Source organism: Amblyraja radiata, chromosome 3 (assembly GCF_010909765.2).
Source record: "Amblyraja radiata isolate CabotCenter1 chromosome 3, sAmbRad1.1.pri, whole genome shotgun sequence".
NCBI classification, from domain to species: Eukaryota; Metazoa; Chordata; class Chondrichthyes; order Rajiformes; family Rajidae; genus Amblyraja; species Amblyraja radiata.
The window spans coordinates 87,734,998-87,762,481 of record NC_045958.1 but is presented as its reverse complement, the minus strand read 5'-3'; the positions used below and the strand labels follow the sequence as shown (position 1 = coordinate 87,762,481).

The 27,484-nt window shown below is 45.1% G+C and overlaps 1 protein-coding gene across 6 annotated transcripts in view; it reads left to right on the top strand.

Moving 5' to 3' along the window:
* Positions 1–27,484, top strand: part of cntln (centlein) — a 392,762-nt gene that overhangs the window by 136,846 nt on the left and 228,432 nt on the right. For all 6 annotated transcript variants that reach the window (XM_033018258.1, XM_033018259.1, XM_033018260.1 and 3 more), the window contains exons 11-12: positions 18,124–18,249; positions 25,849–25,970. In XM_033018258.1, coding sequence (XP_032874149.1) covers positions 18,124–18,249; positions 25,849–25,970 — 248 coding nt within the window. The remainder of the gene's footprint in view (positions 1–18,123; positions 18,250–25,848; positions 25,971–27,484) is intronic.

Genomic DNA, 27,484 nt, shown 5'->3' with positions numbered 1-27,484 from the left:
ACCAAAATCAACTGTTTGGAACATCATTAAGAAGAAAGAGAGCACTGGTGAGCTTACTCATCGCAAAGGGACTGGCAGGCCAAGGAAGACCTCCACAGCTGATGGCAGAAGAATTCTCTGTAATAATGAAAAAAAATCCCCAAACACCTGTCCGACAGATCAGAAACACTCCTCAGGTGTTGATTTATCAATGACCACTGTCCGCAGAAGACTTTATGAACAGAAATGCAGAGGCTACACTGCAAGATGCAAACCACTGGTTAGCCACAAAAATAGGATGGCCATGTTACAGTTTGCCAAGAAGTACTTAACAGAGCAACCACAGTTCCAGAAAAAGGTATTGTGGACAGATGAGACAATGATTAACTTATATCAGAGTGATGGCAAGAGCATAGTATGGAGGAGAGAAGGAACTGCCCAAAATCCAAAGCATACCACCTCATCTGTGAAACACGATGGTGGGGGTGTTATGGCCTGGGCATGTATTGCTGCTGAAGGTACTGGCTCGCTTATCTTCATTGATGATACAATTGTTAATGGTGGTAGCATAATGAATTCTGAAGTGTATATTCACATCCTATCTGCTCAAGTTCAAACAAATGCCTCAAAACTCATTCGCCTGCGGTTCATTCTACAGCAAGACAATGATCCCAGGGCTGCCAACTCTCACGCTTTGAGCGTGAGAATAACGCATTTCGACAAATTCTCACGCTCTCACGCTGATCACAAATTTCTCATGCTCTGTCTTGAGAAATTCTGTGGTCAACGAAAATTAAAAAACTCATATCAACTGCATGGGCCACGGGTGTTGGAAGCAGAAGCAGCGGCGGGGACAGATGCGGACGGGGAGCGGAGCTGGCGAGTGTTTGCCGGGCTAGAGAGTCGCTCACTACAACTCTGGCCATGGACCAGCCTCAGTGCAAGAGTCCCGGGCCGTTGGAGGCGTCGGAAGCGTTGCGCCGCTGCCGTGAGAGTCTGTGCCAAATTCGCCCAGGTGACCGGCATGGATCAGGTTGCGGCTCGGTGCATCCTGGAGGACAACCAGTGGTTGCTGGAAGTAAGTACCAAGCACTGGGTAGAAACGGTGGAAGATAGTGGACTTCAAATGGGGGTGGTTGGAGAAAGCATCCTGCTTGCATGCTAGATTTTCACTTACTGTAACTGCAGGAAAAATGTTCCCGATGTTGGGGGAGTTCAGAACCAGGTGTCACAGTTTAAGAATAAAGGGTAGGCCAGTTAGGACTGAGATGAGAACAAACTTTCTTCACGCAGAGAGTTGTGAATCTGTGGAATTCTCTGCCACAGAGGGCAGTGCAGGCCAATTCACTGGATGTTTTCAAGGGAGAGTTACATTTAGTTCTTGGGGCTAACGAAATCAAGGGATTATGGGGAAAAAAACCCAGGAAAGAGGTACTGATTTTAGACGAATAGCCATGATCATATTGAATGGCAGTGCTGGCTCGAAGGGCCGAATTGCCTATTCCTGCACCTGTTTTCTATGTTTCTATGCTTGCGTATATGAATAAGGTTAGACTAAATTACATTCCTAATTACATTCCACAGTAGAGCCAGGCTGATCAACATGTGCAGCACATGAATGATCTTAGTATATTCATGTATGGAAATCAGATTATAATCAAACGCTTGGCCCATGTTGACCAACCTGGGTCTTACTGCACACCTGGTACTACTCCAATTTAAAGCATATATATTGCATTCAAGTGTAAGTTAAAAGACTCGCTGCAGTATGCACCATATTGCACAATTTCAAGCTGAAAAATGCAAAAGCTCCATACCAATGGGTGGGGTGACACCCTCCTCCCACACCCTTGCCACCCCCCATCCCCTCACTTGGCCGTGTGCCTGGCTGGCATGCCGTTGCATTTTGTCAACGCGCACGCCCCCAAGCCTGCCGTGTTACAAACTCGCCATTTCCCGGAGGTGTCTACCCTGTTGAGCTCCATCGACCCTGGCAGCTGCGTGGTCCTCGGGGGAGATTTCAACTGTAACCTTGAGTAAGGAGACCGTTCCGGTATCCAGCGCGGCCAGGAGTCGGTGAAGAAGTTAAAGGAGTTTGTGGGCTCCTTTGACTTGGTGGACACCTGTAGGAACCTCCACCCCGACTCTAGTGACTTCTCCAGGAGGTCAGACGGGGGTGGATCTCGCATCGACCGCCTGTACATTCCTTGGGCGTACGTCTTCCGCATCTCGGCAGCCTTCATGCAGCCGGTGCCGTGCTCAGACCACCACCTGGTGTGGGTGGAGTTTACCCATCTGCGCGCAAGGGGAGGGTCCACTTACTGGCACTTTAACAACCGGCTGCTGGAGGATCGCTTTTGGAGGTTCTGGAACACCGGGAAGGGGAAGTGGGGAGGATTTCAATACGTGCGGCTATGGTGGGACGTGGGCAAGGCCCACATCCGATAATTCTGTCAGGAGTACACAAGAGGGTCGACCAAGAGATGCGATTCCAAGGTCAGACAGCTCGGGAGTGAGCTGCTAGATTTGGATTCACGTCTAAGTGAGACCATCGGGGACATGATCCTCTGGAGGGAATACCAGGAGAAGAAGGACGCGCTGAAGGAGCTGCAGTTAGAGTAATCCCGAGGCGTGTACGTGAAGTCACGGATCCAATTGCTCCACGATTTGGAGCACTGTTCACCCTTCTACTCGCTGGGGAAGTGGCGGGGAGTTCGTCAGCAGTTAATGGAGCTGTTCGCTGATGATGACTCCTCCGTCACCGAGCCAGAAGACATCAACGCGGCGTGTCATTCCTTTTATGGGACCTTGTTCATGGGGACGAGTGCAGTGATCTGTGGGAAGGTCTAGCCACGATCGGCCTGGAGGGTGCCGAGCGTCTGGACGCCCTCCTGACACTGGACGAACTGACTGCGGCTCTCCATCAAATCAGTGGAGGGTAAATCCCCTTTCCTGGACGGACTGACAGCAGAGTTCCTCCGCACTTTCTGGGGGATCCTGGGGGAGGACTAGACCACGGTACTGATGGAGAACCTGGCAACCGGAGAGATGCCCCTGTCTTGGCGGAGGGCTGTCATGGTCCTTCTGCCCAACAAGGGTGATCTCTGCCGTCTAAAAAACTGGCGCCCGATCTCCCTCCTCTGTACTGACTACAAGGTCTTTACAAAGGCCACGGCCAACCGCCTGGTCCCAGTGTGGCCCAAGTGATCCACCCTGACCAGTCTTACACGGTCACAGAACGGTCCATCCAGGACAATATCAATCTGGTCCGGGACCTGGTCTACCTGGCTCAGGGGACCCGTGTACCCACTGCCTTTCTCTCCCTCGATCAGGAGAAGGCTTTCGATAGGGTGGATCACGAGTATCTGCTGAAGGCTGCGGGCGTTTATGTTCGCACCGCACTTTGTGGCCTGGATCCAGATTTTGTACGCCGCCGCGGAGTGCCTCGTCAAGGTAAACGGATCTTTGACGGCCCCCATTCCCTTCCGCAGAGGAGTACGTCAGGGCTGCCCCATGTCAGGCCAACTATACGCAATCTGCATGGAGCCATTCCTTAGTCTGCTTCGGAGGAGGTTGATTGGCATGGTTCTACGTGAGCCGGACATGGAGGTGGTTCTCTCGGTCTACACCGATGACGTACTCCTGGTCACTGACCCCGTCGACCTGCAGAGGATGCGTGAATGCCAACAAGTCTTCTTGGCCGCCTCCTCTGCCAGGATTAACTGGGGGAAATGTTCTGGACTCTTGGTGCGTCCCTGACAGGTGGACTCCCTCCCGGAGGAGATGAGGTCTTTCACGTGGAGCACCACGCACCTCCTCTACTTGGGAGCCTATCTAAGTCCCGTTGCGGAGACCTGGCCTTCAAGGTGGTAGGCGTCAACCGTGCCGTCCTGCTGGGGATGCCCGGATTCTGGGACTTTTTGAGAGTCGGGAACCTGGTTGCCGTCGGCCAGGCCCCCCCTCTGCTGGGGGAGGTGGACGGCCCGGGCGTGAGAGCAGCCGGCCCTTGTCCCGCCCCACCGGGTGTCAGGGGGCTTAAACGTGTGGAGTACATTCGGCTTCGATGTTTTCATCGGACCTAGGCGTCGTAATCCTTCTCGGGAGCCGGTCCCATGCAACTTGAGCAGCCTTTCCTCGACACCCTTCATCTCCCTCCGATACACAGGGAGGCGTATACGGGACCTATACGGGCTCCACCTCCACATCCTGCACTTCCTCTTCGTGGTCCACCGTCCGGACACTAAGTGGCTGTCGGTGTTGCCTTCCGGCCATGAAGGAGGCCCCCAGTGAGGATCCCTCTATGCAGGGATTCTCTCCCTCTACATTGGGGACCTGGGGTGGAGGGTATTGCACCGAGGATTCCCCTGCAAGTCTGTGAAATTCTCTGCCTCAGAGGGAGGTGGAGGCCAGTTCTCTGGATACTTTCAAGAGAGAGCCAGATAGGGCTCTTAAAGATAGCAGAGTCAGGGAATATGGGGAGAAGGCAAGAACGGGGTACTGATTGGGGATGATCAGCCATGATCACATTGAATGGCGGTGCTGGTTCGAAGGGCCGAATGGCCTATTCTTGCACCTATTGTCTATTGGCTCTCAATATCAGTAAAACCAAAGAACTGATTGTGGACTTTGGAAGGGGAAGGATGAGGACCCACAATCATGTTTATATCAATGGGACAATGGTGTAGAGTGTCAAAAATGTCAAATTCCTGGGCGTACATATTTCCTGGACCTAGCACACTGATGCAATTATAAAGAATAATATAGATTTATTAATGATGCAATTATAAAGAATAAAGAACCAGTGCCACTACTTCCTGAGAAGATTATGGCAAAAAGGATTCTCTTGAACTTCTACATGTGCACAGTAGAGAGCATATTGACTCGTTGCATCATTGTCTGGTTCGGCAACTTGAACGTCCAGGAGCGGAAAAGACTGGAAAAAGTTGTGAACACTGCCCAGTCCATCCCTGGCTCTGACCTCCCCACCATCGAAGAGATTTATCGAAGTCACTGCCTCAAAAAGGCAGCCAGCATCATCAGAGACCCACACCATCCTGGCCTCGTACTCATTTCACCACTGTCATCGGGGATAAAGGTACAGGAGTCTGAAAACTGTAACATCCAGGTTCAGGACACAGCTTCTTCCCTACTACCATCAGGCGTTTAAACACTACAACCTCATGTAGGCTCTGAACTACAATAGACTATTATTATTATTATTATTATTATTATTATTATTGTTGCATTGTTTAGTTTGTTTTTTTGAGTATGTGTGTGGAAAAAAAAAATATATATATATTTATGAGCAGCATATATACACTGAGCTTTTCTTTTATCTCTCTGGTTTGTCATATCATACTATGTTTGCATATTATGTGGTGCGGCAGCAAGTAAGAATTTCATTGGTCTATCTGGGACATATGACAATAAAACACTCTTGACTAATCCAGGCATCTTTCTGGTAAACCTCCTCTGTACTCTTTCCAAAACCTCCACAACCTTCCAGTATGGGCAATTTGGAGTACTGCGTGCAATACTCCAAATGCGGCCTAACCAAAGTCCTATAAAGCAGCAACATGGCTCATGTATTTCTCCTGCGTTCTTTGCCTTTCTTCAGTTTAGTTTGTTGTCATATATCCCGAGGTACAGTCAAAAGCTTTTTGTTGTGTGCTAACCAGTCAGCAGAAAGACAATACATGATTACAATCAATCCATTTACAGTGCACAGATATAGGATAAGGGAATAACGTTTAGTGCAAAATAAAGCCAGCAAAGTCCAGTCAAAGTTAGACCGAGGGACATCAGAGGTAGATAGTAGTTCAACACTGTTCTCTAGTTGTGGTAGGATGGTTCAGTTGCCTGATGACTGCTGGGAAGAAACTGACCCTGAATCTGGTGGTGTGTTTTCACTCTTCTATACCTTTAGCTTGATGGGAGAGGGGAGAAGAGGGAGTGGCCAGAGTGCGATATGTCCTTAATTATGCTGCTGACCTTGCCGAGGAAGCGCGAGGTATAAATGGAAGCATAGAGGTTTAAATGGAAGCATAGAAGGGAGGTTGGTTTGTGTGATGGCCTGGGCTGGGTCCGCAATTCGCTGCAATTTCTTACGGTCCTGGATGGAGCTGTTCCCAAACCATGTTGTGCTGCATCCTGATAAAATGCTTTCTATGGTGCATCTGTAGTAGTTATTGAGAGTTGTGGGGGACATGCCAAACTTCCTAAGCCTTCTAAGGAAGTGGAGAGGTTGGTGTGCCTTCTTGTTCGTTGCTTCAATATGGGTGGTCTAGGAGAAGTTGTTGGTGATATTGACTTCGAGGAATTTGAGAGAAAGGTTGTTGTCTTGACATCAGGACACGAGGTTCTCAATCTCCTTTCTATACTCTGTCTCATTATTATTTGATATCCGGCCCACAATGGTGGTGTCGTCTGCGAATTTGAAAATTGAATTAGATTTATTACACGGCTGCACAGTCGTGGGTGTACAAGGAATAAAAAAGGGGGTTGAGAACGCATCCTTATCGTGGAGGATGATTTGTCCCCTATCCTCACTGATTGGGGTGTGTTGGTCAGGAGGTCGTCAGGCCTTCCTGACTTCTTATTTCCGGCTTTGCTTTTCCTCTGGACTTTCTGTAATCAGACTAGTTCTCACTTATGTTAACAACCTAGCAGTCCTCATATGTTCTTTTCTTTAACCATTGGTAACTGCCGTGGCATTGCCCTGCCTCATTTCCCTGGTCAGAATGCAGATGTTAGCTGAACACATTTACCCCAAAACACAGATTTATTTTAGGGAAATTAGATCCACAATCAATTCCGAATAAGTGGAAGAAAGAACTGCAGATGCTGGTTTAAATCGAAGGTAGACACAAAATGCTGGAGTAACGCAGCGGGACAGACGAAGGGTCTCGACCCGAAATGGCACCCATTTCTTCTCTCCAGAGATGCTGCCTTGACCCGCTGAGTTATTTCAGCATTTTGTGTCTACCTTCATTTCAGAATAAGGTCACGTCTGTTCTGCTGTAACATAGCTGCAATTGTGCAGACCATGTCTCTCAACCTAGGGTGCACAATTTATGGGAACATCTTTGGAAATGAAATAGGTTTGAGTCGAGGGAAGATCAAGATAGTGGAGACATTGTCACTCATTTTTCACCTCTTGTTAGCAATGATTATGGTGGAATGAAATGAAAGGAATAATGGCTTGCAATATGGTTTTGGTAAGGCAGCGGGGGTGAGAGGCGGGGAAGAAATAGTTAAAGTACAGATGCTGGTTTACAAAAAAAGACACAAAGTACAAGAGTAACTCAGTGGGTTAGGCAGCATCTCTGGAAAACATTGATGGGGGATGATGGGGTCGGGAGCCCACTTTTGATTGATTGTATAGGGGGTGGGGGGAAGAAATCTGGATGTCAGGAGAGACAGGCCAAACCCAGTCATGTAATAGGTGGTTATACGTGAGGGATGTTTTTCATAGGCAGGTAATTGGACAAAATCCAAAGATGAAAAGAGAGAAGGTGTGAGAGAAAAGGATTGGAGTTGCGAAAAGTGAAGCTAGAAAAAGGAATGGAGGTGGAGAAATAGTTACGAGTAAGATGGAGCAGAAGGGCGGGGGGAGAGAGGTGGTTCTATCTTTCTTTCTATCCTTCCCTATCTATCTTTACATAACTAAACCTCTGATCTTGTTATCTTCCGGTTTGGCGGTCTTTCTATTTGCGCAAAAACTCTGCGATTTTTCGCCAGTTCACACACCGTTCTCCTGCGCTGCGATTGCACCAAGCTTCGTGCTAACTTTTACGTAAAAGTTAGCGAGGTTTAAAAATGTTAAAAACCGCCCGTACGCAGTTCTCCTGCCAGTCGGCGCCACGCAGATTAGTCTCTTCCCCTGTCACTCCCTGGGACGGTCCGCCCCTTCCTGTGCCATCGTGTCTTTACTAGAGCCGAGGGTGACCGGCGGAGGTTTCCAACTGGACTTTCGGAGGGACCCTCCTCACAACCCCCCGCCTCCCTCACAACACCCCCCTCCCTCACAACCCCCCCGCCCTCACAACCCCCCTGCCTCCGCAACCCGCCCCCACAACCCCCCCGCCCTCACAACCCCCCCGCCCTCAACCCCCCTGCCTCCGCAACCCGCCCCCACAACCCCCCCACCACAAGCCACGCCCCCACAACGCTCCTCCGCCCCACATCCCCTGCCGCCCCCACAACCCCCCCGCCCCCACAACTCCCCCGCCCCCACAAACCCCTGCCCTGCACACACACCCCTCCTTTCCACAACCGCTCCGCCCGCACACACCCCCCCGCCCACACACACCATTCCGCCCACACACACCCCCCTCCCACACACACCCTCCCCCACATTCCTCCTCTCCCCCCTCCCACACCCCCCCTCCACCCACACCGCACTCTCCCCTCACACCACCCTCTTTCCCCCCCCCCCCCCCCCCCCCCAACACTTCCCTGTCCACACACCCCTCCTCCCTCCCTCACATGATGAGGAGGGGGAGGGAGTGCTAGGGGATTAGGGGAAATGAGCCGCACCTGCGCAGTTAGCGGCTATGGGTGAGTGGTGGAATATTGCTTTCGGGAATGGGTTGCGTTGGGGGACCAGGCCTTCCGTGTGACTGGGATCCAACGGGTCCCACTTAGTCTATTAACAACTTTAAAACTGACAGAATTATGCTCACTGGTCCCAAATTGCTCTCCCATTGATACTATAGTCATTTGCCCTACCATGTTCCCTAAGACGAGGTCCAGTATTACACCCTTTTAATAGAGACTTGTAGATTAAGGACTATTTCTTGGATGCATTTAACAAGTTCCATCCTGTCCAAGCTCTTCACACTGTGAGAGACCCAGTCAAAATGAAGGAAGTTGAAATATGCTACCCCATTATTTTAACAGTTATCTACAACCTCCTTACATACCTGCTCCTTTAATTTCTGATGAATGTTGGAGGGCCTGTAATACAGTCCCAACAAAGTGATCATTCACTTCCTTTTTCTAAGTTCTACCCATGTAGCCTCATTGGACGAACCCCCAAGAATATCCTCTAAGCATTGTAGTTATATCCTCCGTCATCTAAAAGGCACCCACCAACCCCACCAACCCACATCCCCTAATACCTGTATCACTATCATCCCATTAGGAGATGTACCCTGGAACATTGTCAGCCCTGCCCTTCACTCAGCTGTGTTTCTGTTATGGCATCTCATCCCTCGCAAAATTCACAACAAAGGTTTGAAACAGACCTACTGTCTCCGCGGCTTCCTTTCTTTTTCCAGCCTCCCCCCCCCCCCCCCCCCCCCACCTCCGACATCAGTCTGAAGAAAGGTCTCGACTCAAAACATCGTCTATTCCTTCTCTCCATGGATGCTGCCTCACCCGCTGAGTTCCTCCAACATTTTGGTTTACTATTCTGAACTCTGTGAGGGATGAGATTACTAAGCAGACAGAGAAAATGTTTTGGGGATGTGCTCAAAAATGAAATATAATGTCCCCAATGATTCCTGGAAATCTCTGGCCCACAATCATTCAAATTAGCAAAAGAGCATGTGGCATAGGCTTCAGAATGTTGAATTTAGAGACAGTGGTGGTAGAACCAGACTCCCTACCCATCACCCACTTGACCACCATCTTGCCCCATCTGCAAAATAATCTTTGGTTCCTCCATTGGTCTCACTCAGAACCAGCAGTACCAGAATGGAAGTCGGTGATCTGCAGTCCCAAAGGGTACAACTTCGGCCACGTGGCCAGGTCCTTCCTCATTTTCATCATCCATCCCCATTACCTCCTTAACATGAGCTCTTAACTTCTTCCTCATTCAAACTCACTGCGTGAGCAATTGGAGTCATCAGGAACTTGAAACGGCTTGGCCATTTTCTTGAAAAAAGCAAAGAATGGAAGATTACTTTTGATTGTGGAGAAAGAACAAAACTAGAGGTCCAAATACAGATAATCATTTTTAAAACTTATGCACTGGCTTTAGAATCGTACAGAAATATCTTAACCAGACAGTTGAGAATGGACTAGCATGTAGACTGACTGACTTTAGTGAGAGAAACATTTAATAAACCGTGATGGAGAATGTTTGTGCAGAGCAACGGCAAAGACTAGCTATAAGTATTATGCTATGTACTATGGAATGCAAGGATACTGCATCCTTTGAGATGCATATAACTTTTGTTGCAGGCAAAAAGCTAGCGAGCAGGAGTAGGATGCTACCTTGTTCAGTGCCGCAGGCAGTGCTGGAAGGCTGCTCTTCTAGACGTGCAACAACAGCAAAGCAACAAATACTGACTCCAACACACACCTTCAAAGAGAGATCATGCTGCAAAATACGACCAGCAATTTGACGCTTAGACGGACATCAGCAGGTTGCGAGAAGAATGACCGCAATGCCTGCCTCAGCTCGGCGTCAAAATCCACAAGCTAATGCTGCTTAAAAATGAGAGGATGACAATATAATGGCTTCTTTTATAAACCAGAAGCCTGACATTAAGGGAAAAGGATGAAATCACCAGTGGTGGATCTGGTCAGATGAAGTAGCGTAGATGACAAGATCATTTGTAACTGGGGCCATCATGGTCTTGACACCACTAAACCCGTCATATAAGTGACATGAACATGAGGACGGGGGAGTTGGAAAAATGGTTCAATGCCATCTTGTTCACACTCATTTTGTAGTCAGCAAATAATCATTTTGACTTGAAACATAACATTCTGCTTATTGGATATTAACCAGTTATATCTACCAATTTTAAAGTCTAAATATTCCGCTGATCCAGAAAATACAAATTTAACAATATCTTTCCAGAAACCATATGAATAAAAATGGTTGGTGACTTATTTTGAGCTAAGGTCCAGTTATTTTAATTGGAGTAAAAATCACTACATTTCTTTACAAAGTGGTAACTAAATTGTTGGAGAGGATTCTGAGGGGCAGGATCTACCAGCATTTGGATAGGCAAGCACTGATTTGGGATAGTTAGCAAGACTTTGGAAAATATGTATAATGAAACTGATCTTTTTCTTTTAAAGAGGTCTCCAAGAGGATTGATGAGGGCAGGCCGGTGAACATTGTTTTTATGGAATTTGACAGTCTCACTTGGTGGGCTGGGCTGGTAAGATCACATAGAGTCCAAGGTGAACCAGCCATTTGGATTCAAAATTGGCTTGGTGGAAGGAGTCATAGGGTAATTGTGGAGGGTTGTTTTTCTGATTGGATGCCTTTGATCAGTGGGGTGCAGCAGGTGTTCGTGCTGGATCCACTGAAGTTTGTTATCTGCATTGACGATTTGGACGACAATGTGGTTAACATTGTTAGTACATTTTCAGATGACACCCAAATTGATGGTATTGTAGACAGTGGTGGTGTTTTAGAATTAATTTAGAACAGGATGCAGATTATTTAGGAGGGTGGGCTGAGGAATAGCAAATTGCACCATGGAATATCAAACTAGGGCAGGATTTGCACAGTAAATGGTAGAGCCCTGGAGTGCATCATAGAACAGAGAGATCGAGGAGTACAGGTGCATGGTTCCCTGAAAGTGGGAGTCAGGTGAACAGTCTGGTGAAGAAGGTATTTGGTACATTTGCCTTCTTTGCGAAAGGTATTGAGTACAAAAGTTGGGACTCACGATGCAGCTGTCAAGTTGTTGGTGTGACCATACTTGTAGTACTGTGTGCAATTCTGATCTTCCAGCTATAGGAAGGATGTTCCTTAAGTTGGAAATGGTGTTGAAGAAATTCACCATGAAGTTACGGGTTGAGTTAGAGGAAGAAGTTGGAACATTATTCTTTGCAGCGTAGGATGGTGAGGGTCAGACTTATTATGTATACAAAATCATGAGGGACATGGATAAAATGAACACTCACATTTCATTTACCAGGGTAGAGATTTCTACAATTAGAGGACATAGGCTTAACATGAGAGATTTAAGAGGGTCTACAGGGCATTTTGTTTGCTCACCAGATAATCTAAATCTGCAATAAGTTGTCAGGGGAAGGTATAGAAACCAATACAATTATGACTTTTAAAAGATATTTAGACAGATGAATGGATAGGAAGGATTGAGAAGAATATGGGTCGAATGCATGCAAATGGGACTGGCCCAGAATGTCAACATGGTCGGCATGGACAAGGTGAGATGAAGGGCTTGCTACCACACTGTATAGCTCCCTGACTCTGACTAATGCATATGAAGAATGTGGCTGTACATTGGAGCTAACAGGCTGTAACTAGGACCTCAGTACTGTGGATGTTGACTTTGGAGAAGACATCAACATCAACAATTGGAGAATTTGGTATTTTACTAGTACCTTTTGGTGATCCAGGTCTCTGAAGCATACGGGGGAAAGCATAGCTGTGTGTGAAAAGAATAGTGCAACAATTAAGGAGAGTTTAATCTTGCTGTGGACTAGGTAATCATGTTCGGAAGGGTAGCCACAAGAATGAATTCAAAGAGTGCACTTGGACAGTTTGCTGGAGCAATATGTGTGGAGCCAACCAGGGAACATTCTATCTTGAATCTGGTAATGAGTAATGAGGCACTTTCACAAAGGAAGTCAGATTACATAATCCCTTGTAAGTAGTAATCAAAATCTGATAGAATTTTGTTTTCTGTTTGAGAGGCAGAAATATCTAATATCAAAGATTAAAGATATCCAACGATTGACATTTATGTATTCTTACTCTCCTATTAAAAGACATTTTGTGAGAGGTGCAGTTAGTCTTGGGTACCAAAAATGAGAGAGGTTTAAGGGAGGAGGAACGAGTCTCAAAGGGGATCTGAGGGTAAGTATTTTAACATAGATACTTGTTGATATCTGGCAGGTGCTGACAGTAGAGGTGGTGGAATCTGAGACAATTATTCTAATAATTGATAAGTTTCAGAGGCAAACACTTAAATAGGCCAGGTAGCAAAAGGATATTGTCCTGTTTACTTCAATGCAAGATGTATGTGGATAAAGCTGATGAACTTGATCAAGTCTGAATCAATGCCTCGAATTATGTTGTGGCCATCACGGAATCTTGGTTGCGAGAAGGACACGACTGGCCCCTTAATGTACCTGGGTTTTGATGTTTCAGCTGAAATAGAGAGGGGGGGGAGGTAAAAGATGTAGAGGAGTTGTTTTACTCATCATCAGGAAGAATGTCACAGCAATACTCAGAAAAGACTTACTGGAAAGTACATCTACTGAGACATTATGGGTTGAGCTCAAAAATAAGAAAGGACCAATTACCCTAATGGGATTATATTATAGACCATAGCCAGCGTTATATTATAGACCATAGATAGAGGATCAGATATGTAGATAGATAACAGAAGGATGCAAGAACCACAGGGTTGTTATCATGGGTGACTTTAACTTCCCCCGATATGGACTGGGATTTACTCAGGGAAAGAGGATTATACGAGGTAGAATTTGTTAGGCGTATCCAAGGCTTCCTTAAACAGCATGTGGATTGTCCGACTCGAGGAGGGACCAGACTGGCTTTTGTGTTGGGAAACGAGGCTGGCCAGGTGACTGGTCTTCCCGAGTATTTTTGAGCTAATGATCACAACTCTGACCTCGGACCTCTGGTATTTGCAATATATATAAATGACCTGGATATAAATGTATAAGATATAAATGTAGATGGGTTGGTGAGTACGTTTGCTGATGACAGCAACATTGGAGGAGTGCAGACAGTGAAGAAGCCTGTCAGACAAAACAGTGGGATATAGATCAGTTGCAGAAATTGGTGGGGAAATGGCAGATAGAATTGAATCCGAGCAACTGTGAGGTGTGCAGTTAATGGCAAGACCCTTAAAAGCATTGATGTGCAAGGTGATCTTGGAGTCCAAATTCAACCTCACTGAAGGTGGCAACACAAGTAGATAGAGGGTAAAGAAGGCATACGGTATGCTTGCCTTCATTGCTCGGGGCATTGAATATAAAAGTCCAGAAGTCGTGATGCAGTTATATAGGACTTTTGGTAAGGCCGCATTTGGAGTATTGCGTGCAGTTCTGATCGCCCCATTACAGGAAAGATGTGGAGGCTTTGGAGATGGTGCAGAGGAGGTTTACCAGAATGCTGCCTGGATTAGAGGATATCAGCTACAGGGAGAAGTTTGATCGACTTGGTTTGTTTTCTCTGGAACATCAGAGGTTAAAGGGAGACAATAGAAGTATTTCACATTATGAGAGCATAGATAGGAAAGACAATCAGAACCTTTTCCTCAGCGTAAAAATGTCCAACACTTGAGGGCATAGCTGTAAGGTGAGGGGGAATGTTTAATAAAGATGTGCGGGGCAAGTTTTTTTACACAGTGAGCAATGGGGGCCTGGAATACATTGCTGGAGGTGGTGGTGGAGTCCCATATGATTGTGGCTTTAAAGAGGCTTTTAGATAGGCACTTGGATGTGCAGGGAATAGAGGGATATACATTGTGTACAGGCAGATGAGATCAATTAAACAAATTAAACATTAAATCATGTTCGGCACAAATGTGGGCCGAAGGGTCTGTTCCTGTGCTATATTGTTCTATGTTCTTTGTTTCTATGTTCTAATGCAGATGAATGAATTAGGGTTGATGTGCAAAAAGATTATCGTTGGATGAGTTGGGGTGAAGGGCCCAGTTTAGTTTAGTTTAGAGATACAGCGTGGACACAGGCCCTTCGGCCCACCTAGTCCGCACCGACCAGCCATCCCCGCACATTAATGGGCCTGTCCCACTTAGGCGATTTTTCAGGCGACTCTCTAGTTGCCGGCAGTCGCCTGAAAGACCAACAACTGGAACGGCGACCGTCAGAGTGGAACACACACACACGCACGCACGCACGCACACACACACACACACACCCCCCCCCCCCCCCCCCCGCAGGTGAGGGACAGGGCAAGCGGGGGGAGCGCCGCCTGAAATTCACATGGCACAAAGCCATGGTGAAACACAGACACACCTCGATGAACAGCAAGGTTGGCACTGTGATTAAGATGGTGAAAGCAAAGTGTACGGTAAGTCCTTTAAAAGAGGGGGGGGGGGGAGAAGGAGTGGAGACAACTTTTAAGAAGCCAGATGACTTTTAAGAAGTCAGAGATACACGGCTGTGAAGTTCGGCGGAAAATGTCCGCCGAACATTACCGGTTGGTTATCCTTGGTTCTGAAAACTACTGCTTACGATTTGCTCCCCCAATGAGCCAATGAAATTCACCAGTCAGCACCAGCTACAATCTAAAAGAACCTACGAGAACCTTCAACCTCCTGGCAACCCACTAGGAGCTCCTGGTGACCCACCTACGGCACGAGAATTTTCGCTACTCTCCATGGCAGCTTCATTCAAGTCGCCGCTAATTTTTCAACATGTTGAAAAATTTGCGGTGACCATAATGAGGCCGCGACTAGTTCCCAGAATGCGGGAACTCCTCATGACCATGAAGGCGACTCCCCGGCAGCCACCCGCAAACATGTGGCGACCATGTGGTGACTGCATAGTCTTCTGCAGTCGCCTCAAAAGTCGCCAAAGTGGGACAGGCCCATAACACTATCATACACACACGAGGGCCAATTTGCACTTATACCAAGCCAATTAACCTACAAACCTCTATATCTTTGGTGTGTGGAAGGAAACCGAAGATCTCGAAGAAAACCCACGCGGTCATGGGGCAAATGCACAAACTCCGTACAGACAGCACCCGTAATCGGGATCAAACTGGGGTTTCCGGCACTGCAAGTGCTGCAAGGCAGCAACTCTACTGCTGCGCCGCTGTGCTGTTTTTGTGCTATACTGATGAAGCCGAATAAAGTTACAAAAATAAGAAAATATTAAAATAGGTTTCTGGGCTAGCTTACAGCTTATTTTTATTGTCAAATTAGGCTTGCCTCGGGTTGCGGTGTGTGAGATAATAAATACCATAACATTGTCTCCCAAGTGACAAGCAGAGAGGAGCTAGATCTCTGTGAAGATAAAATGGCATAAACCAAATGGCCAATGTTTATGAAGGACGAAGTGACGAGAGAGGAACCAGGGAAGTAGAAAGATAAAATGTCGTAAACCAAAAGGCCAATGTTATCTTGTACTATGTAAACAAAATGCCTTTAATGTGATGCATTCTGTGGAAACCTTTTCCTGTACCTCTGACCATGACTAATGTCTGTGGAATGTGCTAAGGGGACAAAAAAACCCTATTTAATGCAATGTAATTCGGTTGTTCAGAGAAGTGGACTGAGGACAGTCGAGTGTCTACATTGGTCACTTGACTGGAGTTCTCCCTCCCTTCCATCGGCCGATAATAAGTAAAGTTGTGAACTGGTCTACCAAACAGTTTGTGTGGTGTCTGTTTATTAAGAAGCGAACCTGGTTTAGTTGTTAAGAAAAGTAGCTTTTTCAATACGTCTCTGATTCTATGACTCTAAAGTCCTTTGATTAATAATTTGTATGTGTTCAGCTTGCTAAAAAAAGGAAAGTTTGCTTTTACTTGACTGCACCCTTAACAGGAGGAGAATGACTAATGACGGCAAATTATGTTCCCTCAAAAGTTAAGGGTTTAAATTTACGTCTCACTAAATGAATTTTCCATCACCAAAAGATATTTTAGATTCTCTTAAGGCTTCATTTACATGGGATTGATGTAAGATTTCTGACATTCAGTGGCGTTGGTCTTCATTTCAGCGCAGATCGTGGATTTTTTCTTTAAACACACAGATCATCAGGTATAATATCAAATGCACAAAAAATTAAATGATATGTTGTATTTATCCAAGTTGAACATTAATTCCCAGTTTGCTTGCCCATTTTTAATTTTATGATGTCCTTGTGTAATTACGAAGTTCTCCTCAGGATTGATTCTCCACACCCCACCAATTTGGTATCATCTGCAAATTTAGAATTTCTGTTTTATTATTCCAAAATGTGGTGGTTTATTTAGTTCCGTTTTTTTGGAGACAAATTCCCTCCTTCAAGTGAAAACATTTCAAAGCGCAGTGTGTATGGGGGTGGTAGGTGTAGAAAAATCATTTTCCCACTTGTTTGCTATAATCCTATCATATCCAAATCTGCACCCTCATAGAGCAATTAGAACAGCCTGTATCTCTTATTTGTAATGAGGCTCTGGATTTCTGTGTCTACAACCCATGAGCCTTCCCTGATGGGAGATCATTATTCTGGAAGAAACAATGTAAATGTAAATGAATACACTCATTAGCGAGTTGCAGGGAAGTCTTTAGTGGTAACATTGTTATAATTCAGTTTGTTATTCCTTTGGTATTCTATATCGAGTTTTTATAATTCATTATTAGCATTTTCCATTGCTAGTACTGAAACTAAAATGTTATATGTCTGATTAAGTATGTCTGTTTAAAAGGGGTACAGGAATAAAGACCTAGGGGTATGTGTACATAAATCTTTGAAGGTGGTAGGACAAGTTAAAGAGACCTGATTTAAAAAATAAACATCTGGGAGTCTTCGCTATACCAATAGAGAAATATGTAAAAGCAGGACGTAATGCTAAAGCTTTATAAAAGACTGGTTTAGTCTCAGCTGGAATAACATATTCTCGTCCAGGCACTACTGTTTCTGGGGATGTTGCAGAGGTGATTTACTAGGATGTGAGATGCCAGTTCTAGCGAGAGACTGGAGAAGCTGTGATTGGTTTCCTCAGAGCCAAGAAGGTTAAGGGAAGAATTGATAATTTGTTAAAAATGTCACACTTTTCTCATTTGCTGCTGGATTTGTATTGTGTAAAAGATTTCCTGTATTTATCGAAAACATTGTCACTTCACTGCAAACTCGCTGTGTCTAATCATCACCAGCAGTTAAATTAAATATCATTTGCTCCACAAGTTTTAAAGATTATTCTCTTTCTATTGGAATATTTTAACCAATTTACCGTAGATGTTGAAGATTTGCATTGATACTTAAAGTTCTGTCCTTAAATTAGGAAAATGCTGAGATGAGAATTAATGCTGAGATGATAATTTATTTCATCTTATTAAACATTTCTTGAAGATTGAAAAAATATGAAGGGTAATGGGGAAAGAGGTGTGGAATGAGATTAATTGAAGATTTCTTTCAGAAAACGATCACAAAATAATTAACATCTTCTTTCCGATTTCATTAGTTTGGCATTTGTTATGGCATTTCCTTTTTTACTGTACATTGTAGGATCTGTGTGTGAAGCGTTCCAGGTCACTTTCTCCAAAGAATTCTACTCGAGAACCAGATAAAATGACGAAAACAGATAAAATACAGCAGAAGAATCAAAACTTCGAGGAACTATTGAAACTTAAGGTGATTCCTTGTATTACTGTAGGTATGATTACTGTCCTCTTCATATTTACTCAGTGAAGTTCCAACAATTTCTTCTCCGCAGCAGTAGTTACCAAGCCTATGAAATCCAGAGGTTGTCGTGCATGGGTTTCTATTCCCATTGGTATTACTGGACACATTATTTTTAAAATCTTTGACTAATCCACAACTTAAGATGTTTATTATTATAATATTATATTATCATATTATTATTATTATTATTATTATTATTATTATTATTATTATTATTATTATTATTATTATTATTATTATTATTATTATTATTATTATAAGATTATGAATAAGAACAAGGTTAGCCACCTATTCTGGGCCTGTAGGAACTGTCTCTGTTCAGGCTTAAAACTTGGCATAGTGTAATGTTGCCAACCTATCTGCAATACTGCAGTGGTCTCTTATAATCTCTTATATAAATATTCTGATGCATAATGGAAAGAGCAGTCATTTTAACCAAAAAACTGTGTTGACTGCCGCAAGAGTGAAGGAAACTGAAGTGGAGAGAATCTGTGGTCAGAAATCTCAAATAACTTGGGCTTTGTTTTTTTCTTATGAAGGAGCAGGTAAGATTCATTATTCTCATCTCAGACTTGCTAGTCTCCTCCTCTATAATGTGAGACTTGGAGATACAAATTTGAATTATCTTTTCCATCGAGAAACCTTCAAATCAGTTCATCATTGCCAGGAAAGTTAGATGCACCAGAATTGTTTTCTTCCCACAAAATGATGCCCTTTGTAGTTACTGGCGGGAACTGAAGCTGTTATTTTGTTACAGTGATCTGAAATGAATTAATCTTTGTGGTGACTTTTGCTTGTCAAATTTAATAGCCTAATCTGTGAAGTTGGGTAGAAGGAAAGTTATATTACAAAATCTCATCATGTGATTAAACACTGAAGTAAATAACTTTTACTTCTGCAATTCGATTTAGGGATACACCCAAGCCCTCCACCAAAGAATATTCTCAAGAACAAAATAATTCAATTGATATTGTTACATGACATTTTTGGACATAAGGGGTAATATCAGTAATGTTTTATATTTTACAAAACTAGCTTTGTTGATTTGAATGCTGTCACATAAGGCAATAGAAGCTGTTGCTAAATATTTATAAGCTTACATTAAACTACTTATTTAACTCCACACACTATTTCCAAATCAAAAGCATGGTCATGGGAACTTGCATGGGCCCAGGCTGTGCCTAACCCATGGTGGGATACTGTATGTTTGAACCTACCTAGGCACCTTGCCTCTTGCCAATGCATTGATGACTGTATTGGTGCAATTTTCTGCATTCTTAGATTACTCAACTTTATTTACCTCTGCTGTTACTTTCAAGGGTTCATATTTGATCCTTCCCTTTCTCTTTTATATCTGGTCCATCTTAAACTTGTTAGAGATCATCTATTAAAAGGTCACAGATGCCCATAGCCATCTTGACTATCCCTTCCCACATATCTGTACCAAAGGTGAGATTTTCTATACCATTGCTTCTGTGATGTCTTCCTTTTCCTTAACCATGGTTAAGGTTGACAGAGCTCTAAATCAGTTAACCTCCACTTTCCAAACCCTCTTTCAACAAAAAATGATTGAACCAAGAGTACGAGGGTAATTTGGTGGGCGATTTACCTCTATTCCATCAGCCTCCACTTTCAACAGATTATTCTCTGTAATTTCTGCCACTTTTTGAGATTCCACCAAAAGACTCATTTTCCCCTCCCGTCGAATTCACATTAACGAGAGCAATATTTAATTTCCTCTCATTTAATTCAAATTTAGTTTCTTTTGAATAGCATTAACTATATTCCTTAGCTGCTCTGTGGAAGAGGCAGCGTCACCACTAATTCAACAAATATCTACTTTGCAACCCTTTGGTTGACAGCATGTGGCCGCTGGTAACATGTCTTTAAAAAAAGTCACATATTAGACTGGGTTCTTCAGGCTTCACGTCACTTTCATCTTTATCACATGGATTAGGAGCAGGAGAAGGCCACTCGGCACCTCCAGCCTGCTCTGCCAAATAAAAAGATAGTAGCTGAGCTGATGGTACCTAAAGTTTGCATTCCTGCCAACCTGCAGTAACTTTTCATCGTCTTGCTATTCAAATATCTATCTACCTTTAACTTTAAAACGTTAAAATGTTTGTGGAAAATAGTTCTAAAGACACGCAATCCTTTCAGACACCTCATCGTTGTTTTAAATGGGCGATCCATTGTTTTCAATCTGTTACCCTTAGTTCTAAATTCTAGGATTCAGTCCACAGTTGTCTCATCAAGCCCCCTCAGAAATGTTTTTGTTTCAGTTAGTTCCTTTCACTCTTCTAAACATTGAATGCAGATGCAAGTCCAATATCATTCAATATCATCCTCCATGTGAGAACTTGTCTGTTCAGAAATTGTCATAGTAAACCTTGCACATTAACATACTTCTTTAAATAAGGTGACCAATACTGTACACAGTACTCCAGTTGACTTTCACTCATGTCCTATATGACTGTGCATTAACCTCCCTACTTTTGCATTCAATTTGGTCTGCATCCCACCAGCTCCATAATATTCAGTAGGCCCATTGCACTAAGTTGCTGGTAGTATGTAGAAAATATTTTTATTTTTGTGTAATGCTAATCATCATAAACTTATGAATTGCATTCAACCTTGTAACAACTGCCAACTGTCGATCTTCCAGATAGAATACTGATATATTCAATAGCATTGTTTCAAATTTGACAGTGATAGAATTTTGTCTTGTCAAATTTAGTGAAAACGAAGTAATAAAAGGACAATAGCAAAGGTTGATCATATTGGTATTTTAGTCTATGTTTAAATGAACCATTAAATCATTATTGTTAATGTGATTTTTAAAAGGGCGTATTTGTAATTTAAGACTATGCTTCATATTCTAAAATTACAAATACGCCCTGGTTGTCCAATGAACCAGATGTGATAAGAGAACTCGAGGTAAAGGAGCCGCTTGGAGGTAGTGATCATAATATGATTAGTTTTAATCTGCAATTTGAGAAGGAGAACGTTAAATCGGAAGTGGCAGTGATGCAGTTGAACAAAGGGGACTATGAAGGCATGAGAGGGGAGCTGGCCAAAGTAGACTGGAAAGGGATCCTAGCAGGAATGACGGTGGAACAGCAATGGCAGGAATTTCTGGGCATAATCCGGGAGACGCAGAATTATTTCATTCCAAAAAGGAAGAAAGATTCTAAGGGGAGTAGGAGGCAACCGTGGCTGACAAGAGAAGTTAGGGAGTTAGGGATAGAATAAAACTAAAAGAAAAGATGTATAGCAAAGAGTAGCCGGAAGCCAGAGGATTGGGAAACTTTCATAGGACAACAGAAGGAAACAAAATGGGCAATACGGGCTGAAAATATGAAGTACGAGGGGAAGCTGGCCAGGAATATAAAGAATGACAGTAAAAGCTTCTTTAGATATGTTAAGGGAAAAAGAGTAGCAAAGTCAAATGTGGGTCCCTTGAAGGCAGACACGGGTGAAATTATTATGGGGAACAAGGAAATGGCACAAGAGTTGAATAGGTACTTCGGATCTGTCTTCACGAAGGAAGACACAAACAATCTCCCAGATGTTTTGCGGAGGACAGAGGATCTAAGGGGGTAGAGGAACTGAAAGAAATTTTCATTAGGCGAGAAATAGTATTGGGTAGGCTAATGGGACTGAAGGATGATAAATCCCCTGGGCCTGATGGTCTGCATCCCAGGGTCCTCAGGGAGGTGGCTCTAGAAATAGTGGACGCATTGGTGATCATTTTCCAATGTTCAATAGATTCAGGATCAGTTCCTGTGGATTGGAGGATAGCTAATGTTATCCCACTTTTCAAGAAAGGAGCGAGAGAGAAAACGGGGAATTACAGACCAGTTAGCCTGACTTCGGTGGTGGGAAAGATGCTGGAGTCAATTATTAAAGAGGTAATAATGGGGCATTTGAATAGCAGTAAAAGGATTAGTCCAACTCAACATGGATTTATGAAAGGGAAATCATGCTTGACTAATCTGGAATTTTTTGAGGATGTGACAAGTAAAATGGATGAAGGGGTGCCAGTGGATGTAGTGTATCTAGACTTTCAGAAAGCCTTTGATAAAATCCCGCAAGGGAGACTGGTGACTAAAATTAGAGCACATGGTATTGGGGGTAGGGTGTTGACATGGATAGAAAATTGGTTGGCAGACCGGAAGCAAAGAGTAGGAGTGAACGGGTCCTTTTCAGAATGGCAGGCAGTGGCGAGTGGAGTGCCGCAAACGCTCGGTGTTGGGGCCGCAACTGTTTACCATATATATTAATGATTTGGAAGAGGGAATTAGGAGCAACACTAGCAAGTTTGCGGATGACAAAAAGCTGGGTGGCAGTGTGAACTGTGAAGAGGATGTTAGGAGGTTGCAGGGTGACCTGGACAGGTTGAGTGAATGGGCAGATGTGTGGCAGATGCAGTATAATATAGATAAATGTGAGGTTATCCACTTTGGCGGCAAAAACAAGGGGGCAGATTATTATCTCAATGGGGTTAGGTTAGGTAAGGGGGAGGTACAGCGAGACCTAGGTATCCTTGTACAACGGTCACTGAAAGTTGGCGTGCAGGTACAGCAGGCAGTGAAGAAAGCGAATGGAATGTTGGCCTTCATAACAAGAGGATTTCAGTATAGGAGTTAAGAGGTTCTTCTGCAGTTGTATAGGGCTCTGGTGAGACCACATCTGGAATATTGTGTGCAGTTTTGGTCTCCTAATTTGAGGAAGGACATCCTTCTGATTGAGGCAGTGCAGCGTAGGTTCACGAGGTTGATCCCTGGGATGACGTGGCTGTCATATGAGGAAAGATTGAAAAGACTAGGCTTGTATTCACTGGAGTTTAGAAGGATGAGGGGGATCTTATAGAAACATATAAAATTATAAAAGGACTGGACAAGTTAGATGCAGGAAAAATGTTCCCAATGTTGGGCGAGCCCAGGACCAGTGGCCACAGTCTTAGAATAAAGGGGAGGTATTTAAGACTGAGGTGAGAAAAAACTTTTTCACCCAGAGAGTTGTGAATTTATGGAATTCCCTGCACAGAGGGCAGTGGAGGCCAAATCACTGGATGGATTTAAGAGAGAGTTAGATAGAGCTCTAGGGGCTACTGGAGTCAAGGGATATGGGGAGAAGGCAGGCATGGGTTATTGATAGGGGACGATCAGCCATGATCACAATGAATGGTGGTGCAGGCTCGAAGGGCCGAATGGCCTACTCCTGCACCTATTTTTTATGTTTCTATGAAATTATACTAATTTGTTAATAATTATACCTTTATTTGAGTATAATGATACATGAAAGTGAATGAAAAACCAATCAACTTTTAGATCTTTGCACAGGTGTAACCAATTTAGAATTAAAGATTTGATTGTGTAGGAAGGTATTGCAGATTCTGTTTTTTACCAAAGATAGACAAAATGCTGGAGTAACTCAGCGGGACAGGCAGCATCTCTGGACAGAAGGAATGGGTGACGTTGAGTCTTCTTCAGACTCAACTTCATTTTAAAGATTTTATTTATTGACTAGACCAAGTGCAGACCCGTTGGGTCTGTTCCCCCAACGTGCGCTTGTGGGGAGGGGAGGGGGAGGGGGTGGCACGCAGCGTCACACACACTAACTAGCCCCCCCCAGCCCCCCCCCCCGCACTCACGCTAATTACCCCCTTGATATTATATTAATATTATTAATTTGCTCCTTTTACCCCATAACCACCCTGTCTACTGACGCATAGCCCCCAACTTGCAGTCACATCTAGTGGGAGGGGGGGGGGGGGGGATCGGGCGGGGGTAGAGAGTGAGGGCAGAGAGAGGAGGGGCAGAGAGAGAGACAGAGACACAGAGAGAGGGGCAAGAGGGATAGGGGGGTGGAGAGGAGGATAAGAGGGAGGGTGGGTGAGGGGGGAAAGGTGGGGGAGGGGAGGAGGGGAGGAGAGAGGGTGAGAGTGAGGGGGTGCTGAGAGGGGGGTGAGGTGGGGAGCAGGGAGGGGGAGGGAGGAGGGAGGGAAGAGGGTAGGGGGTGTGGAGGGGAGGGGGTTTAGGGGAGGGAGGGAAGGGATGGAGGGGAGGAGGGGAGAGAAGGGGGGGAGAGGAGGGGGGGAGAGAGGGAGGAGAGGGGAGAGGGGAAAGAGGGGGAGAGAGAGGTGTGCTGAGGGGGGAGGGGGAGAGGTGGGGAGCAGGGAGGGGGAGGCAGCGTGGAGGGAAGGGGGTAGGGGTGTGTGGAGGGGAGGGGGTTTAGGGGAGGAATGGTGGGGGAGGGGAGGGGGGTGAAAAAGAGGGGAGAGAGAGATGGGGGAGGAGAGGGAGGGGAAGGGGGAGAGGAGAGAGGGAATGAGAGGGGGGAAGAGAGGGAGAGAGGGGGGGGGAGAGAGGGGGTGTGCTGAGAGGAGGTGGGGAGCAGGGAGGGGGAGGGAGGGGGGAGGGAAGTGGGTAGGGGTGTGTGGAGGGGAGGGGGTTTAGGGGAGGGGATGGAGGGGAGGGGGGGAGAGGGGGGGAAAGGAGAGGGGGGAGAGGAGATGGGGGGAGGAGAGGAGGAGGAGGAGAGGGGAGGAGGAGGAGGAGAGGGGAGGAGGAGAAGGAGAGGGGAGGAGGAGGAGAGGGGAGGAGAGGGGGGGAGAGGAGGAGAGGGGGGGAGAGGAGGAGAGGGGGGGAGAGGAGGAGAGGGGGGGGAGAGGAGGAGAGGGGGGAGAGGAGAGGGGGGAGAGGGAAGAGAGGGAGAGAAGGGGGAGAGAGGGGGTGTGCTGAGAGGAGGTGGGGAGCAGGGAGGGGGAGGGAGGGTGGAGGGAAGGGGATAGGGGTGTGTGGAGGGGAGGGCGGGAGGGGGGGAGGGGGGGGGAGACAAAGAGGGGAGAGAGAGAGGGGGGGAGGGGGGGAGAGGAGAGTGAGAGAGGGGGGGGGGGAAGGGGAGTGGGGAGAGGAGAGGGGGGGAGAGGAGGGGGGGGAGAGAGGAGAGGGGGGAGAGGAGGGGGAGGGGGAGAGGGGGGAAGAAGAGAGGGGGGGGGAACCTAAAAAGCATTTTAGAACCAAAAAAGACATTCTGCAAGCATTGTAGAACCAAAAGAGACACTTTTTGCAAACATTTTAGAACCAATAGACACATTCTGCAAGCGTTTTAGAGCCACTAAGGACTTACATTTGAGTGACATGTGTTCAGTGTTATTCACAGCTCAGAGAAACGTGACCCTCTGCCTTCCTCCAGCTTGCAGACACTGATTGAGGCACACCACTTCCTGGTTTTATAGTCCCTCCCCCCTGCCGCCAGCAGGGGCAGCAGAGAGAATGGGGAATTTTGTAAAATCATTAATATCTCTGTAATTTTTCATCGACGGGAAAAATCCTCGGCACACATACGGCGGAGGGGGGCTCTAAGCGAGGTGGCGGCCATAGGTGGCGGTGTTCTCTCGGAAATCGCAGCACAGATGGCCAAAACCGGTCAAGAACAGACTTTTAGTAATATCGACTATAATAAGGCATAACAGACCTACAATTTTATATGGTATTGGACCAATAAGAACTCTGAACATGTTGCTTTTAATCTTCCTTTCAGGACCAAGAGAATGAAGAATTGAAAAAGGCTCATGACAACCGTCTGGAGCGCCTGCGAACATTGCAGAACAACTACAGGTTACTTAAAGGGCAAGTAAAAGAATTGGAAGGGGAACAAATCAAGTAAGTTCATACAAAACTTTCTTGTTAATTGAAACTGGCAGCATATTTGTGTCTGAATAACGATTGATTTTGTCATAACAGTAGATCTGACCTTAAGAGAAAAATGTTAATTAGTGTAGACAGAGAAAACAATGTAAATATTAGAAATTGGAGATTAATGGAAAAAAAATGCTTAGATGCACACGGAAAAATAAACTCATGTTTTGGAGACGTAAGTGAATGTTTACTTCAAATGCCGTTTGACTCTTGCATGTCTGTTATTTTGTCTATTTATTAGCATACTGTTACTTGAAAATGGATGAGGTTTAACAATGGTTATAAGCTAGTTATTTAAGTGTTAGTATCAAAGATCATGCCACTGCCTCAGCTAAACACCCAGGACAGTCATAACTATGGCATATTTCAAGTGAGATGAAAATGTATCCAAGTATCCCCTGTACTTGGGGAAAAAAAGACAGGGCAGATACAGTCTGATTAATTATCACCCAATCTGAATACTTTCAATCAACAACATCATCAACAATTATCAACAACACCATCAAGCAGTATTTACGTATGAAATAATCTGCTCACTGACATCCCTTTGTTGGATCCATTTGGGGCCAGATCTCATCACAACATTGGTCTGAATATAGTCCATAGAGCTGAATTTTACCAGTGGAATAAGATATGTTCAATGTTGATGTATTGTGTTCAGTTTTGGTCACACTGCTAGCTGAAAAATGTTGTTAAGCTGGAAAGAGTGCAGGGAAGATTTACGAGGATGTTGTCAGGACTTGAGGGCCTGAGCTGTAGGGAGAGGTTGAGCAGGCTAGGACTGTATTCCTTGAAGCATGGGAGGATGAGGTGATCTTATAGAGGTGCATAAGATGATGAGGGGTATAGATTGGGTAGATACACAGAGTCTTTTACCTGGAGGTGGGGAATCAAGAACCAGGGAACATAGGTTTAAGTGAGAGGGGAAAGATTTATGAGGAATCTGCAAGGCCCCTTTTTCACATAGATATGTGGATATGTGGAATGAGCTGTCAGGGGTGCTGGTTGAGACAGAAACGATAGCAATTTTTAAAAGGCATTTGGACAGGAACATGGATAGGAAAGGTTTAGAGGGATATGGGGCAAATGTGGGCAGGTGGGACTAGTGTAGATGGGACAGCTTGGTCAGCATGGGCAAGAAGTGCTGAAGGGTCTGTGCCCTATGGCTCTACGACATTGCCCTTGACATGAAGGTAAATATCATGTATGCAACAGTGAGCACCAGTAAAACTGACTCGGAGGAAACTGTGAGACACACTTCCCTAGTTAGAGTCTTTATCTGTACAAGGAGAAATGGTTGTGGTTGTTCATTTGTCTTAGACTAGCAATTTCTCAGGGTAGTGATCTCGGCTCATTTTCTTAAAACTATTTTATCAATGATAGTCATAGAGTTATTTAGCAGAAAAACAAAACGTTTGGCCCAACTGGTCCTCGCTGAACAAGATGCCTTCCCGAACAAGTCACACTTGCTTGTACAG